The following is a 15,281-nucleotide window of genomic DNA, read 5'->3' as shown; positions in this document are numbered from 1 at the left end:
AGTTGGGGGACTTTTTTAAAAATAAACGATGTGATAATAGCATCTGTTGAATAAATAACAATGCACCTTTGGTTCAAACTATATCACAGTTGAACAGTGTCTCTGGATGTTCTGTAATGTTTATATATATTTATGTCTATCAAGGAATAAAATCGTTATATACACCCAATTTTTCTTGTGCTTGTGTTTTTTGAACATTTTATTTGCATTTTGCTTCAAATCCTAATGACATGAATTCCTATCGTAGAAAATGCAGAACCGTCAACTGTACTGTATTTGTAACAATTTATATGATTGGCAAAAATTACAGTATACAGTATATTACAGTATAAACCAATCACTGATGCACACTTTAAAGAGGTATGTCTGTTGTATCCTTTGAGGAGGAAGAAAGTGTCCTAGGGCAACAGTTTCCGTTTGTTTCTAAGTTCTTGAACGGCTGGAAGCCTTGTTGTCTCAGACCAGCCAGTGGCAGGAAAAGCTGCTCCTCAGGAGGAAACTGGTCCCACTGCGTCCACATCCAGCCTGGCAGGGAAAAAAACAACAGCCTTTATTACCAACTGCTCACGTGGGTGTTAATTCTTCTTTTTCCCATTTTAAACTCATGAAAAACAGAATTACATCTTCACGTACCTTCATTTTTTTCTGGTTCCATGTTCTCTGGCTCTCCTGACTGCTTCCTGTCTAGCACTCCTTGCATGAAGATGGTGACGTAGTGGTACTGCTCCTCCAGTCTGACTGAGTTCACTACCGACGCAAAGTGGACGTTCACCAAATGCACCCCTGCTTCCTCCAGCACCTCTCTTTGAGCGCACTCCTCCCACGTCTCTCTGTCAGTGACACAGAAATCAGTGTGTCACATCTACCGGAAGTCATTCAAGTCTTTGCCCAATTCAAATATGAGGGCAAATCATATGTACTGCATGTTATTACCCTGTTGGAAATTTGATCCAGTGCTTTAAGCAGTTTAACTATAGGGTAGCTATTTAAACTAATGCCCTTCCACTCCTCAAGTAGCTCCGACTTTGAAATAATTGGCCATCCTTAAAGGTGTACTGTGCAGGATTTGTCGGTTTGTGTACGATGCCACTTTGCCAGAGTTTGACCGCAGAGCCTCTCTTTCACCCTATGGTTTCCCCCTGTCTGCTGTGGCCTTTCTGCTCAGCCTGTGTGTAGCTCAGCCCCACAGGCCTGCTGCTCTTTATACATCCATGGCACAGAGACAGAGAGCAAAGCTTGACCACAGGTGACACACCCACTGCCCAAAGGTTGATGCCCAGAAATGTCCTTAGCACAGTAAATTGATAAGAAAATACAGGCAGAGAGCAGAGTCTTTGTAGATAAATACACCCTCCACACATGGTCATAAATGATTATTGGGAGAGATTTTTATTCATTGTTATTCAAGAAACTCCTGCAAAGTATACCTTTATTGAATGATCTCACAGCCTCACTTCCATGCACCAAACTGCATTTGAAAAACATATAAAATTAGACATAGGCCCATTTATTTAATAGGCAATTACAGCACAATAACATAAAACATGTCTTAGTACTTGGTTAACTTTTAAGGTGAATTCAGCTTTAAAGATTTTATTTTATTCAAATGTGTACATGATGGCATTTCATATATAGAGAGATAGACGGCAGTATCAGATTTGTGAATGGAGTTAACTCTCCTACCCAAACTCCAGATGCCCACCGGGGAGCTGGTACGTCCCTTTGCCCACTGCACTTCTCCGTTTCCCTAGGAGAACACAGCCTGGGTGGGTTGAGTCTGTGACCAGCACCCCGACCCCAACCCCTGGACGCTTCACAGCTGTAATTGACATCCTGTCTAACAGAAAAAACTGCTTTAAAACGAGCTAAAAACGAGCTAAAACCAGGCTAACACATGCTACTAGCTCGTTCCACTGACTAACCAGGAGATACAAGATGATACACCTCTGTCCTTCCGTCTTCGCTTTAAAATAAACAGACCATGCTTGTTGTCTTACCTTAGGTCTATTAACTTGTTGTTTGATTCTGTCAAATAAGGTAGCAACAATATTATGGTGTTTAAGTTATACGAAGTTGATAAACAGCTTTATTTTGCCACAAGTGTTCAATTTATCCGGTTATTTTGAATTTTCTGGGCAATAGTTGAACTTTCTTGATAGTAAAACATTATTTGGCTACGCTGTTGTATAGAAAAGTTTTTGCATGTATTTTTCTAAACAAAAAAAATATATATAATTGGAACACATTTAATAGAATCGACCAAAATAACAGTATTAAAGCACCACTTGTAGTAACCACAACAACAGAGGTGCAACACTGCCACCTAGTGACAATTCGTGCATACTGTTCATCCTACAGGGAATACTATGAGTAATATTGACTGGAAAGAGTGAGCTGTCAACATTGCCACTGGCATCTGTATTTATTTCATAATTTGTTAGAAATAATTGAATATATAAGTATGAAAATGTCATTGGAAAGTGCTTGTGAGAACAACAAAGTAGTTTAGATATGCAAAAACAGCAGATCACAGACCTTTAGATATCACTGCATGTTATAATTTTTTAACATTGAATATAAGCTTGAACCATGATGCTGCAACATTGTAACTCACAATCTTAATGAGGCAAGTAGTTCAGGTCATTTCAGATCTTTATTGTACCAAAGAAATTCATATTTAGACATTTCAACACTTCTCTTCTTTACTCTAGGCTTTCATCCCTCGCTTCTGCTTGCTGAAGCCACTTCTTCACAACGGACTCGACCGCTTCGTCCGCAGCTCTGGCACACAAGCTGTTCCTCCTCACAGCATCTGCAGAAAAGCGGAAAACTTAACACTCTGACTCCAAATTTTACCACGAGACAAAGCACTCCTCACTTACCATTGACAATTTCCTTCAGACATGAAGACGCGAATGACACCCTGTTGTTTTTCCCTGTCCAGTCCATTCTGTTTGCAAATGTGTTGGACAGCATCCTATCCAGTATCTTCTGTGCTGTTTGATCGATGGGGAGTCCATCAGTGTCCCCGAAAAAGTTCACCTGAAACCAAAGCATATCAATTATGCTTTATTAATATTCTGGTACAATCTGCTTACTCACTAAATATGGCTCTTAACTGTAGTAATTTCCAAACGTGTGGATTATACACTTCAGTCAGGAAGGATCATGTAAGAAAATGGCATAATTTCACAGATTCACTGTCATTCTATGAAAGACTGAGAACATGCATTAATGATTCATAATCAATTCAGGGTTGCTGCATGAAACTTCCACACCTTTATTAACCAACTTTGTTGAAATGAAGGCAAAATATCACTAATTATCTTCTTATTATCTTCTTACAAGCCTGTTATTCAAGTCTGGGTTTTCACTGAGTTTCAGCTCCAAGTCAGCGAGTCCTTCCTCCTCTGTGATGGGGAACATGGCCCTCAGATCAGCTGCAGAGGAGTCAGGAGTGCCGTTTGTGTTGGTGAGCTTCTGCAGCAGCTGTAGGATTTGGCTCTGCTGCTGATGGAGGACTCTGAGCTGGGTCAGGATCTCCAGCTCCACAGCTGTGAAACAATGAAAACAGACTGTCAAGCACATGTTTAATCCAGCTGGGAAGTTTTTGTGTGACTCCTCTGGCAGGTAACATATTCCAAAAATACATTGCATGGCAATACATAACAAATCAAGTTTTCTGTAGTTTGTCACTGGTAATGAATGAAAAATCCCTCATCATCCTAACCTGTTGTAAATAATAAAAAGTCTTGACTAAACTTTCCAAGCAATCAAAAATCAGTCTTAAATCATTTTTCTACCAAGTTTGAATTTGCTTACGAGTGGGACTGAGATGAAGCTCCGATCCTCCGACAGCAGGCGTTGATTCTGTTGTTAGATTGTGAAAAAAGTAAATAATTTGCATTATTATTTAAGTTCTAGATAACAATGTACAACAAAACAAGAATTATAGGAACATAAAAGTCACTTAATATTCATATTGTCAGCCATATATGCAACCTCGACACATTTTATTATGTATCAGAGAAATAAAAATATTTTAAATGTACCTCTAAGGGGTGAACTTGCAGTAACATCTGCAGTCCTGCTGGAGTGTTTCATTTTTATGTGCATGTTAACGCAGCTTTTGTTCATTTCCACATTGCATTGTGGGCACGTTGCAAGTTTCTTTTCCACAGTTTCTTCTTGACATGGCTTTATTGCTTCATCATCTGAGGGTTCAGAGGCTGGTTCATCATTTAAAGTTGGTCCCTCATTCACTATGTTTGAAACAGTGTTTGAGCACCATGTCGTTGAATAGTCTGCCCCAGAGGACCTCAGTGGACTTGGATTAGCATTTAGTGGCTCTCCTGGTGATGGAGACAGAGGTAAAGTCTGTTCTGCATCATCATCATTGCTGTCATCATCTTTAACCCCAGGACAGACAGAATGATCCAATGTAGGAAGGGACTGATGTTTTGTATTCAGATGATGAGTGAACTGATTACGATTCAAAAAGAGTTTTTCACAGAAACAATGGAAGTGAGCTTGTGGCCGGCAGCCCAGGTTGCACTTGTAGATGCTGTAGCCTGTGGGTGGGAAAATGAAACAGGGTTAATAGCTTTATGTCAACAATACAATATGTCAATAGCTTAATGTCAACAGTGGGTTACAGTCAAATGATACTGATGATTAGTTATGGGGAGAGTGTTAAGTTACTTCAGCATCAATACTGAGGTGATCATCAAGAGTTTTCAGTCATTATTGAGACATTAGTAGATGATTGTAATTAGACGATAATTACATGAGGTTGTCTTTTCAGTATGATATTAAGGTCTGATATTTTATAGCTTCACTGCCATGTATTTTACTAAGAATGTTCTTTAAAAAACTGCAAGCAGAGGAAATGAGCTCCCAGCAGACACGCTCCAAACTCCATTGAATATATTAACTTTTAATGTGTTCTCACTTATCGCCTGTTATAAATAGCTGGTATCAACACAAGTCATGACCTTTTAAGAATGCCTCTTATATTCTGGTGCATTCGGCATAAATGTAACAGCTAAATATTTCTTAATTGGAATTTATTTCTAACTTTTAAAAGTGGTTCACATTGACTTCTGCGGTCTCCCACACTGGCTTTATGTGCGAGAATAACACTGAATCAGATCTGAAAAGTAACTTATTTTTTAGTAAGTAAGGCTGCTTCTTTTATTTTATGCATGCCGATTTGTAAAGTCCTTCCTATTCATTTCTATCACACCTCAAGCGGTGAGAATTTACAGTACATTTAATATAATGAGGGGAGAGACAATAAACTTGGAACTTTTTCAATGGAGTTTGGTGCACAGTGTCCATACGAGAAAAATCTGGCATGAATCGCCTCTAAAGCCAGAGTGAGATACCTCTAAAATGAATGGCTCTTGAGAGGTGACACTGCAGATGTCTGTAGACTTTGTATCTGTGTGCGGGCTTGTAGATGTGCGGGCTGCAGAGCGGGCAGTGATAAGACACGCAGCACTGCGAACATTTCTGCACCGGCGGCTGCTGGCTCCCCTCCTGTATGCTGATGTGGTACTATAGAAAAACAACAAGATTGACAACAAGATTGAAAGCAAATTTAATCAAACAGGTCAAAACCCTCATAGGACTGTCTGTAAACGACTCAATACACTCCACGACACTGTAGAAGTTACTCTGATACGTATAAAGGAAATGTTTTACTGAAGGGCGAATAGACGGCAGGGGGCATTTTTACTCAGGGGCTAGTTTTAGTAGAAGGCTAGTACGTTTAAACATGGTTTGATATGAAAGCAGTTACGTTACCTGCGACATTTAGGTTAACAACAGCGTAATACATCCATGAACAAAAGTAACTCAGCCTTTGTGTGTCTATATGTTGTGCTCAGACACTGCCCTCTGCTGGCTAGGTGGACTAAACTACAAGTTTTAGTGACAGGACACAGTTTTAATTAGGCACTTCATCCCCCTATTGACACTGTTGCAATTGAGTTTATTGCTGCATTTTCTTGTGTTTGCCTAAATCTTATATTAATGGGTCAAATATGACTGTATTGTCCCATTAGCTGTGCAGCATCTTGCATGTTCATGGTTTGGTGCAGTGGTGTAATTACGTTTACCCAAGTGTCTCAGTACAATTTCACTTACAAAGACCAAATTGTGGATTTGAAATGATTGAATGGATATTGAAAGAGCTGGAGGTGGAGAGCTGGCATAGTGTATGATGGGTGGATTAAAGGTCTGGGTGAAGGAAAGAAGGGATGGGGTTAAGGTTCGAGGGATAGTGGGAGGGAGGAGTAATGAGAAAAACTCAGAAGTGAATGCGCCTAAGTGGTCTAGTCTTTTTGCGAAAATAGGTGTGTATGGGGTGTCGTCTTTGTTCCCCGAACTTAGTTATAAATAAAACTTCATTTTGAGGTACTAAATTTGAGTAATTTCATTGTATCTGTTACCAATTACCTTTCAGGTGATTTTACATTTAAAAATCATAAGCTAATCATACAATATACTAATTAAAAAAGAGTGTACTGTGTATATGTGGCCCCTTATCACATTACAGACGTTACATTACAGAATTTAATTAATGAATTATCCCATGACACCTTAGATCCTTTATTTAGGTAAAGATGCAAATACCACAATGAAAAAATACTAGTCAATTAAAAATCCATTTAAAAATCAGCAAAAGTAAAAGGGTCAATAATAAGTGCCAGTTCTGCAGTAAAACACTGATTTTGCCTCTCCATTTTACTTTACTTTCACTTTCAGATACTTTAGATAGATTTTACTGTTATTGTTAGTATTTTTACATTATGATAATGGTGTGTTGGCTATATTTCTGTAAACAATCTGAATACTTCCTGCAGCATTTTCGGCAAATGATAATGGTCAGTCATTCACACATTTCTATTCTGGGACTTAGCAGTTTTCCAACAACACCCGTTTTCCCCGCTAGACCTGCCTGGTGACTCTGGCCCCTCCCAGCTCACCTCTCCCTGCTAATGAACACCTTTGAATTAGAAAGCATTTTTCTTCCTGTGAGTCAACACCTACCTCCTCACATCTCTGGATCTATTCTACCTTTCTGCTTTACATTACTAAAAATCTCTGAACATCAGTCTTGCTAACTATTGCTGTCTTCTCCCATCTTCCCACCTGTGTCTTCCTCCTGCTGTGACAGAGTCAACATGAGTGGGAAGCTATGGACAGAGGAGCAGTTTAACTGCCCGGTGTGCCTGGATCTCCCAAATGATCCAGTCACCATCCCCTGTGGGCACAGCTACTGCATGGCCTGCATCAAGGATTACTGGAGCAAGGATGACCCCAAGGGGATCTACAGCTGCCCCCAATGCCGTCAGACCTTCTGCCCCAAGCCCACCCTGTCCAGGAACACCATGCTGGCTGAAGCTGTGGAGCAGCTACGCAAAGGTGCCCGCATGTCTGATGTAAGAGAATCTATGCGAAGTGCCCGTGGGGTTTCCTCTTCTTCATCTGGATCTAAATGGAAGTTGTCCTCAGCAGCTGTGCCATGCGACATGTGCAAAGGAAAACAGAAGGCAGCAGTCAAGAGCTGTCTGGTGTGTATGAGCTCATACTGCGAATCTCACCTGAAGCCCCACCAGACCCAAAAGGCCATGAAAAAACACGAGCTGATTGCCCCCACAAGCAATCTGTCTGAGAAGATCTGTACCCAGCACAAGTACCTGCAGGAGTTCTTCTGCCGCCAGTGTAAGATGTATATCTGCTGGCTGTGCACAAGCAACCAACACAAAGGCCATGAGAGTGTGTCCACCAAGGCAGAGCGCTTGGATAAACAGGTAAGCGAGGATGGATGTTGCAGGCACTACATGAAGGTCTCATCTCATTTTTGATAGATGTTAAGCTCTAGCAGTGGTTCAGATGTGAAGGTAAATTTAGACATGTACCACACAATACCTGTGAAATAAGTGAATTTTACATACATGTTGAATAGCTGTGACTAGACAACATAGAACATACTGCTGTATGTACAGTATGTATATTTAGCTGAAATTCTGCCAACTTAAACAAGCATGAAAGATTGTGATATTGGACAACAGTATTTCCACCTTTAATGGAAAGTGGGCAGCTGTTTCTATAACAGGGGACAATCAATACTACATATGTACAGCTCAGTACTCCTTCTGTTAACCATCCATTGTTCCCTGCGATGGGTTTCTGTTTAAGGTGTCGTCTTTTTGTCCTTTTGTGTGGCTTCATCCCGGCTGAGAACATTCCTAACTACATTCCTGTCCATTTGTGACGCTCATAAGGCTCCTCCTTCTTATTTTGCTTTGTGTGTCAGTCATACAGCTGTTTCCTCCTGTGTCTGACTATGTGTGCATGATTGATGTAAATTGTTCTTGATATCATGTCCTAATGTATGTTTCTGTAGAAACTGCTGTCAGAGATTCAGACAGAGAACCAGCAGAGACTGAAAAGGAGAGAGCAGGAGCTGAAAGACATGAAGAAGATGATGGAGATGATGAAGGTTGGTCATCAGAGTTGTATCTTTCATGAGCTCTGAGATGGGTTAATTTTTTAGTAGTTTTGGGAGTGTAAGCTTAGGATTAGTCCTTAGAATGAAGACCACTTTTCCCATGAACCTTGTAATAATAACTTTACTCATCCATGGCCCATCCAGCGCTCTGCAAGCAGGGTACATGATGATACGGAGAAGGTGCTGGCTGAGCTGCAGCGCTCGGTGGAGCGTCTGCAGGAACTGCTGGAGGAGGTGATGGATGAGGTTGGCCTGGAGAAGATGGGCCAGGCCCAAGAAGTGGTCGACAGCCTGGAGGCTGAGATCAAGGAGCTGAAGAGGAGGGACACTGAGATGAAGGACCTGGTCCGCTGTGAAGACCACATCCACTATCTGCAGGTAGAGATGGAGGGATGGAGTGTGTGTGATTGTTATTCTCAGAAATTGCCTGGTAACTATTTATGTTGTGATTTTCTTTTCAAGTTACAATGAAACCTGATTAGATCTGTACACAGATTTTTTTGGAGATGATTGCTGAATCTGATTTAGGATTTTGTTTTCTGACTCATGGTAACATGGATTCAGTAATTCTTTAAACATCAGTTCTACTTTGCGCAAGGCATTCCTTTTCAGTATATCATGAAATAATACGAAGCATTAGAGGTTTTTGTAAGAAACTCTATAAAAGGACCAAAACAAACATTGCATAATTACAATAATTACACCACTTCCCTACTTTATCTGTAGCACCCAGCCTCAAACCCACTGGTTGATGCTAAACATGTAAATCTTTAAAAATGGGTCACAAGAATATTGTTTTATTTTATAAAACAGCTAAAGAAATGAATAAAGATCTTGGGCACTGCAGTTTTAGTCTCTAAAGCATATTAAATGTATGTTTTTGTTGGGGACTATTTTAGCAGTGGATGAATACACATTTGGTGGGCTTGTGAGTATTTATAGCAGCAGGCTGATGTATATGGGATTAACTACAGTGCCCATGTTCATGGTGATAGAGAAACATGTCTCCCAGTGCAGTGGCACAGAGGAATAAAATATATCAGACTTTGGATAAACACTCATGAATTGTTTCTACTTGTGGATCTTGTTGATTAAAAAATAGAAAATGATCTTTTAAAGTTACTCTACAGGCCATGCATTTCATTAAAAAGGTCATATTTTCCTTCAGACATACGAGTCCATGTGCAGTCCCCTGGAGTCAGGGGACCTGCCCCCTGTGAATGTCAATCCAGAAGCTTCCTTTGAGCCTGTTCGGGACACCATCCTGGACCTCAGGGAGCAAGTGGAGGAACTGTGCAACCAGGAACTGGGCAAGATCACCAAACAAGGTCTGACACAGATATTCTTTTCTTGTCTTTGCCATGTTTTTGTCCAGGTATAGCATATTTTGTCTTTCCTTCCTGTCATGTCTTAACTTTTTTATCTTATTCTTTGTGTTTTTGCAGTCAATGACACAACTCTGTTTACTCTGGGTGACAGTAAGTTCATTATTTTTTCTTTTTAACATGAGGATACAGTTAGGAAAGCTGTAGTGGTGTTTAGTCTTGTTGCTTAACAGTGTCTTTTCTTTATCTCATCTAGCCAAAGGGAGCACAGAACAGAGGGGCGGCATTTTTAAATGTAAGTTTTGTACTATTAAATCTGAATATATCATAGGTTTTTACATTCCCCGTGATCATAAAAATCATTACACAGAAAAACTAATTACTGGTTTCTCTCTGTCTTTAGTGTTTTCTGGTTTTGGTTCTCGCAACACAAACAGCCCTTCACCAGGTATGTCCAGTATTTTTATGTCCACCACCACTACACCTTTTATATAAATATGTGTAATATATGCATTATTTCTCACAGCAGCACCCACTGCCTCCGTTGGAACACGGAGCACTGACAGACGAGGACTGGGTACTAACATTTATCATAATGTATAAAACAACATCAAAAGTGATTCAATAAATACACAGTCCTTGTTAAACATGGTGATCACATTTTTCTTTTCAGGTTTAGGCTATAAAAGTTATGATGTGAGGAGCAGAGACACACCACGAGGTAAGGCTGTGTGTGCTATTGAATTAAGGGGAAAAACTGAAAAAACCTGCAGTGTGTGTCACAACAATACATATATGCATGTTTAAAAGTGCTTCTTCCTTGTTGCAGACAGAGGGAATACAAGCTCACCCAGACCTCGGGACAGACAAAGAAGAGAGGAAAGAGAGACAGGTAGAGTCGTTTTGATTTTACTGGCAGGAGGTTGCACTTGTTTTGATTTAAAAGCCAAGACTTCCTGATAATCATGTAACTGCTCCTTCATCCTTTCATATGACACCACACTTAGATCATGACCAGGCACTGTTTTTGCTTGACCACCATGTGGCGTGTTTGGTTTTTCCAGCTGATGAATATTGTCAGTATGGTTTTTGTGTCTCAACCTGATATGGATGATTCAAACTTGTATTTCATCTGATCTCAAATACTCTATGTCCCTTACTGGCAGGTGCCTTAAATCCTCTGATCAGGGTTTGTTTGTTGTTGCTCACTTCAGGTTAAAAAATGATAATCATAAAAAATGATAAAAATCAATTTAATGCTGCAAATCTGCCTTTTACTCCATTATATAAAATATAAACCAGGTTCAATCTTTGTAGTTTTTTGTATCAAGGAAGTATTAAACATTATTTTGAAGCAGGAACTAATGTAATAAGAAACTGATGATATCACTGACATTTTTTGGAAGTGTAGTCACTTGTTTACTGTTATAGTCAGACATTGATTGTAACTCTAACCTTGGTCTTACATCTCTCCTGTCCTTCAAACAGTGAGAGAGGCCAACTCCAGACCAAGCCCCAGACCAAGCCCCAGCCCCACTCTCAGCCGCAGAGAGTCCCAGTCTCTCTGGAGCAGGTCCAGTCAGAGCCAGGCTGCCCATGCCACACCCCCGAATCCTACCCCTGCCCCAGTGCCAGTTCCTACTCCTGCACCAGCACCAGCTCCTACTCCTGCCCCAGCACCAGCATCAACTGGAGGTATAAAACTTACACTTGTACAAAAAAATCCTGACAATTCTTCACATTTGCCACCATGAACTGGCAAAACAGTAAAGCTTTGATGAACAATATGCCCTTGTGAGAGTCACACTTTTTTGTTTTCTAACTGTCTCCTTTGTCTGTCCTGGTTTGGCCAGGTTTCAGTCGGATGGCATCGATCAGCAGTCTCTTCCGCTCCCATCGCCGTGGCACCACCCCAGCTACCCCCATCAGCCAAGCTACCCCAGCCAACAACACACCATCTGCAGGAGTAAACCTATGTAATGACAATATTTAGGAATACATTTAATCTACATATGAGATCTGGATGCTTTTTGGTATATATTAGGATATGCTGTTGTTAATAGCTATTTGCTGCAGGAAATCATTTAGCCTCTTTTCGCTGTGACTGGCTGAGTAGACGTTTAATGCAGAAAATAGTAAAAGTAATACTGATACAAAGCTGCTTATGAAGAATATTCACTTTACTGTCTCAGCCAGGCTTATTTTTTATAGAGCTTCATAATAATCTGCTTCCTATCTTGCCTTTCATCCTCCCCCCAAAAAACCTGTCAGAAATGAATTAATTCATGCAGTATCTCATCTCACACTTTGCCAACCTGAACCTGCCTTGTGTAGGCGTCATCATACTGTCAAAGCATTTCAAACTGCTCTAATTCATCTCAAATTAGGGTCATGCTATGTTTTTAGATGAAGAAATAATAATGAACACAAAAAAATATCATACAATTAAATCTGTCGTAGCTCCACTTAGTTCTCTGGATGTCAAAGTGTCTAACTGTGTTACTGTTTGTGGTCAACAGGGGGGATGGCTGCTCTGTCTGAAACACCAACAGAAGGTAAAATGGCAGTTTTTTGTTATATGTGGACATTCAGTAACTTAGTTCTAGGTGTCTTGCACATGACTTGTCTCTGAACACTGTTTTCTCCTTGGACAGTTAACCCTAGCCTGTTCTTGGATTCACCCACCCCTAACTCCATGAATCATGCTCCTGCTTTCCCTGCATGTAAGTGCCTTTATCTCCATGGTTTAATCCTCAACTTTTCATAAGCAGTGATAATATTGAGATAAGAAACATGAATGAAAAATGCAAAGAAATACTAGAAAATCTCATACTTTTAATATTTGCAAACAATGCAGGAACTGACTGACTTTGGGTTTTTTTTTCCCCAGTGAGAGAAATTAACATTGACAGCATTCAGGCCCCAGAGCCAAGGACCAGAGAGGAGTTCCTACAATGTGAGTCTCAATGTCCTCTGTCCTAGAGACTCTTGAGTTTGTCTTATTTTTCTGGTGGCGACGGAGGGTAAATGTAATACACTATATAGTAAGAAGGGAGTGATTTTGGACAGCCCATGTTTATACCAAAGAAAATATAAACATAAATCACTTCCACACAGAGGTGAATATTCTTCAACAAAATACTTCCAACTTAATGAGCACTTTTTAGAGTAGATGGAGTTGTTCAGTTATCATGGAGATGGCTCTTGAGCATGCGAGTAACTGTTATTGTTTCATCTATAGAGCTTTTAATTCTTGTTTTATTATAACTTCCCAAAAGTAAAGCATAAAGGTTCAGTCTTGGAGTCAAATAGTTTGACAAAATAATCCTGACTCAAGGTGCATTTCTTTTTTGGGGCTTTCAATGGTATCACATGGTCTTCATCAATGCAGACAAGAAAACAAAATCTGTAAGAGCTGCTGAGCTAAAGTGAGCAATCTCCATCTGCTGACAAAGACTGTGATACAGTTAAAAAAAAGCTCTGAAAAAAAAGTAAACCTTGAGTTGGGATTTTTTTTTTAAACTAGTATTTCCAAGAACTACGGAGCCCTTCTGGTGACATTTGAAAAAAATAAAATAACGCAGGATACTAATGCGTGGCCATGAGATACAAATGTGTGGCCACGAGTTAATTATTGTTGTCATTTCCATGAAGATACTGTTGATTGTTGCTGAGGCTCCGTAAACATGGACAACTTTGAATTGATTTAATTTAATTTTAATACGGGAATGAATTACAATGACATACTCAAGTCACTTGCGGTTAGACATAGGTAGTTCTTAGCAAGAGACACTTAATTCGGCTGCTCAGTTTAAACGCAAGGAATATGCTGATCTAGGGGATGTCATAGATTTCATCATTCACCAGCTGGAGTGATACCATAACAAATAGGTCCCTGAGCACATATACATTTACATTCACCCAACGCACTCGTAAATATTAACCATTGTTATGAGGGACGAAATAAGACAAACTTAATTGAATCGGTCAGGCTAATGAATGAATGAGGGTGTCCTTTAATGTTGCTCAAAGCAATACGCGTCCTCTGCTGGATCCCTCAGGTAACTACATTACACTCGCATGCAGCCATGCAGTTTACCACTAATGCGTGGCCACGTATTAGTATCTCCTGCGTTATTTTCTTTTCTTTAAAATGTCACCAGAGGGGCTCTGTAAAGAACAAACTTTAATGATCAGTGAATGTTATTATTTTCAAGAATTTGTGAATAATGATTCATTAAACCATCTTTTCCCAGACTCTGTGACCTTGACCCTTGACCCTAACACAGCCCACAGACGCCTGACTCTTTCAGACAACAACACTAAGGCCACCCTGCAGGGGGCGGCGCAGCCCTACCCTGACTCTTCACAGCGTTTTGACGGCTGGACCCAGGTGATGTGCCAGAGCCCGCTGTACGCCCAACGCTGTTACTGGGAAGTGGAGTGGCGAGGCAGAGGATCCTCTATGGGTGTAGCCTACGGTGCATTGAACAGGAAGGGCTCAGACGCAAGGGCAGGGCTGGGCTACAATGCCCAGTCCTGGACCCTGGAGCTGTCAGACACCTGCTGCTCAGCCATGCATGACAATGAGAAGAAGGACATACCGGTCACCTACTCCCCCCGTCTGGGCATCTACCTGGACCTGTCCACGGGGACGCTGGCATTCTACAGCGTGGCAGAAAGCCTGACACACCTTCACACCTTCCGTGCTAACTTCACCCAGCCGCTTTACGCTGCCTTCGGGGTGGGAAGTGGAGTTGGGGTGGGTCTGGACTTTGCCCTTGGCCAGTTCAGCTCCAGCTCTGACAGCATCAAGATCTGTCCCATGTGAGGATGCAGGCTGGAGGGCAGTGATTGGTAGATAATACTGCAGTCAAGACATCAGACGTCAGAGTTTAACGCAGCAGTTTGAATGTGTTTATGTTGATTAAACTAACCCTAACCCAAAATGTAAGGTCATAATGACTGAAAAGGTGGTTGCCCATAATCTCCTTTTTCATGTTTTAAATGCACTTAGTGAAAGTAATTTCTGTTACACACAAAAAGCAAACACTGCATTGTTTACAGCGACACTAGCTGTGTAGTCTAGGTTTGGCAATATCAGTCTGTTGATCCACCACATGTTGCCAGATTGGGCAGCTTTCTATGGAAATGGGCTACTTTTTATTTAACTGGGCGGGTAAAATTAGTTTTGAGCGGGTTGTTATAAGTTGGGCTACTTTTGTATCATTTGGGCATTTGCCACTGATTAAAGTCCAAGTTCTACATGCATTGACTGATAATGGATGACTTGATCCCCATTGCAATGATGTTGATCCCCATTTTTCAACTATTTGTAATGCTTTCGTGAACAAATATCTGTAAAATCTCCAGTTAGCCTGTGCTATACATTTTGATAATTGGCATGTTACATGCTAACAAGCTAAACTTGTAAA

At 40.6% G+C, this 15,281-nt stretch overlaps 3 protein-coding genes across 3 annotated transcripts; 1 reads left to right on the top strand and 2 right to left on the bottom strand.

Moving 5' to 3' along the window:
• Positions 1-186: 186 nt before the first annotated feature.
• nudt15 (nudix (nucleoside diphosphate linked moiety X)-type motif 15) lies at positions 187-1,909 on the bottom strand. Its single transcript, XM_053314317.1, has 3 exons — positions 1,684-1,909; positions 634-830; positions 187-525 (listed from the first exon to the last, which is right to left on the bottom strand). Exons 1-3 carry the CDS (start codon positions 1,830-1,832, stop codon positions 353-355), a joined length of 519 nt encoding a protein of 172 aa, XP_053170292.1. The 5' UTR covers positions 1,833-1,909; the 3' UTR covers positions 187-352.
• A 1,262-nt stretch (positions 1,910-3,171) lies between these two features.
• Positions 3,172-5,817, bottom strand: LOC128354206 (uncharacterized). Its single transcript, XM_053314472.1, has 5 exons — positions 5,809-5,817; positions 5,388-5,559; positions 4,053-4,571; positions 3,823-3,870; positions 3,172-3,554 (listed from the first exon to the last, which is right to left on the bottom strand). The coding sequence occupies exons 1-5, from the start codon at positions 5,815-5,817 to the stop codon at positions 3,334-3,336; spliced, it is 969 nt and encodes a 322-aa protein (XP_053170447.1). The 3' UTR covers positions 3,172-3,333.
• A 1,373-nt stretch (positions 5,818-7,190) lies between these two features.
• trim25l (tripartite motif containing 25, like) lies at positions 7,191-14,677 on the top strand. Its single transcript, XM_053314471.1, has 13 exons — positions 7,191-7,820; positions 8,417-8,512; positions 8,666-8,899; positions 9,690-9,849; positions 9,967-9,999; positions 10,373-10,423; positions 10,520-10,567; positions 11,335-11,541; positions 11,700-11,822; positions 12,366-12,401; positions 12,501-12,569; positions 12,737-12,802; positions 14,103-14,677. The coding sequence occupies exons 1-13, from the start codon at positions 7,191-7,193 to the stop codon at positions 14,675-14,677; spliced, it is 2,328 nt and encodes a 775-aa protein (XP_053170446.1).
• Positions 14,678-15,281: the final 604 nt, after the last annotated feature.

The sequence above is a fragment of the Scomber japonicus genome, chromosome 24 (assembly GCF_027409825.1).
Source record: "Scomber japonicus isolate fScoJap1 chromosome 24, fScoJap1.pri, whole genome shotgun sequence".
NCBI classification, from domain to species: domain Eukaryota; kingdom Metazoa; phylum Chordata; class Actinopteri; order Scombriformes; family Scombridae; genus Scomber; species Scomber japonicus.
This window is presented reverse-complemented; position numbering and strand designations above follow the sequence as displayed.

Bases quoted from the DNA above. Each gene is read 5' to 3' on its own strand.
- nudt15 (XM_053314317.1), bottom strand. From the start codon at position 1,832: ATGTCAATTACAGCTGTGAAGCGTCCAGGGGTTGGGGTCGGGGTGCTG. The intron at 831-1,683 runs GTAGGAGAGTTA...TGTCACTGACAG, and splicing joins GGTGGGCATCTGGAGTTTGG to AGAGACGTGGGAGGAGTGCG. The intron at 526-633 runs GTACGTGAAGAT...TTTCCCTGCCAG, and splicing joins GGAACCAGAAAAAAATGAAG to GCTGGATGTGGACGCAGTGG.
- LOC128354206 (XM_053314472.1), bottom strand. The intron at 3,871-4,052 runs GTACATTTAAAA...ATCTAACAACAG, and splicing joins TGCAAGTTCACCCCTTAGAG to AATCAACGCCTGCTGTCGGA. The intron at 3,555-3,822 runs GTAAGCAAATTC...ATTGTTTCACAG, and splicing joins GCTTCATCTCAGTCCCACTC to CTGTGGAGCTGGAGATCCTG.
- trim25l (XM_053314471.1), top strand. From the start codon at position 7,191: ATGAGTGGGAAGCTATGGACAGAGGAGCAGTTTAACTGCCCGGTGTGC. The intron at 9,850-9,966 runs GTCTGACACAGA...GTGTTTTTGCAG, and splicing joins GGGCAAGATCACCAAACAAG to TCAATGACACAACTCTGTTT. The intron at 12,402-12,500 runs GTAAAATGGCAG...CTCCTTGGACAG, and splicing joins GTCTGAAACACCAACAGAAG to TTAACCCTAGCCTGTTCTTG.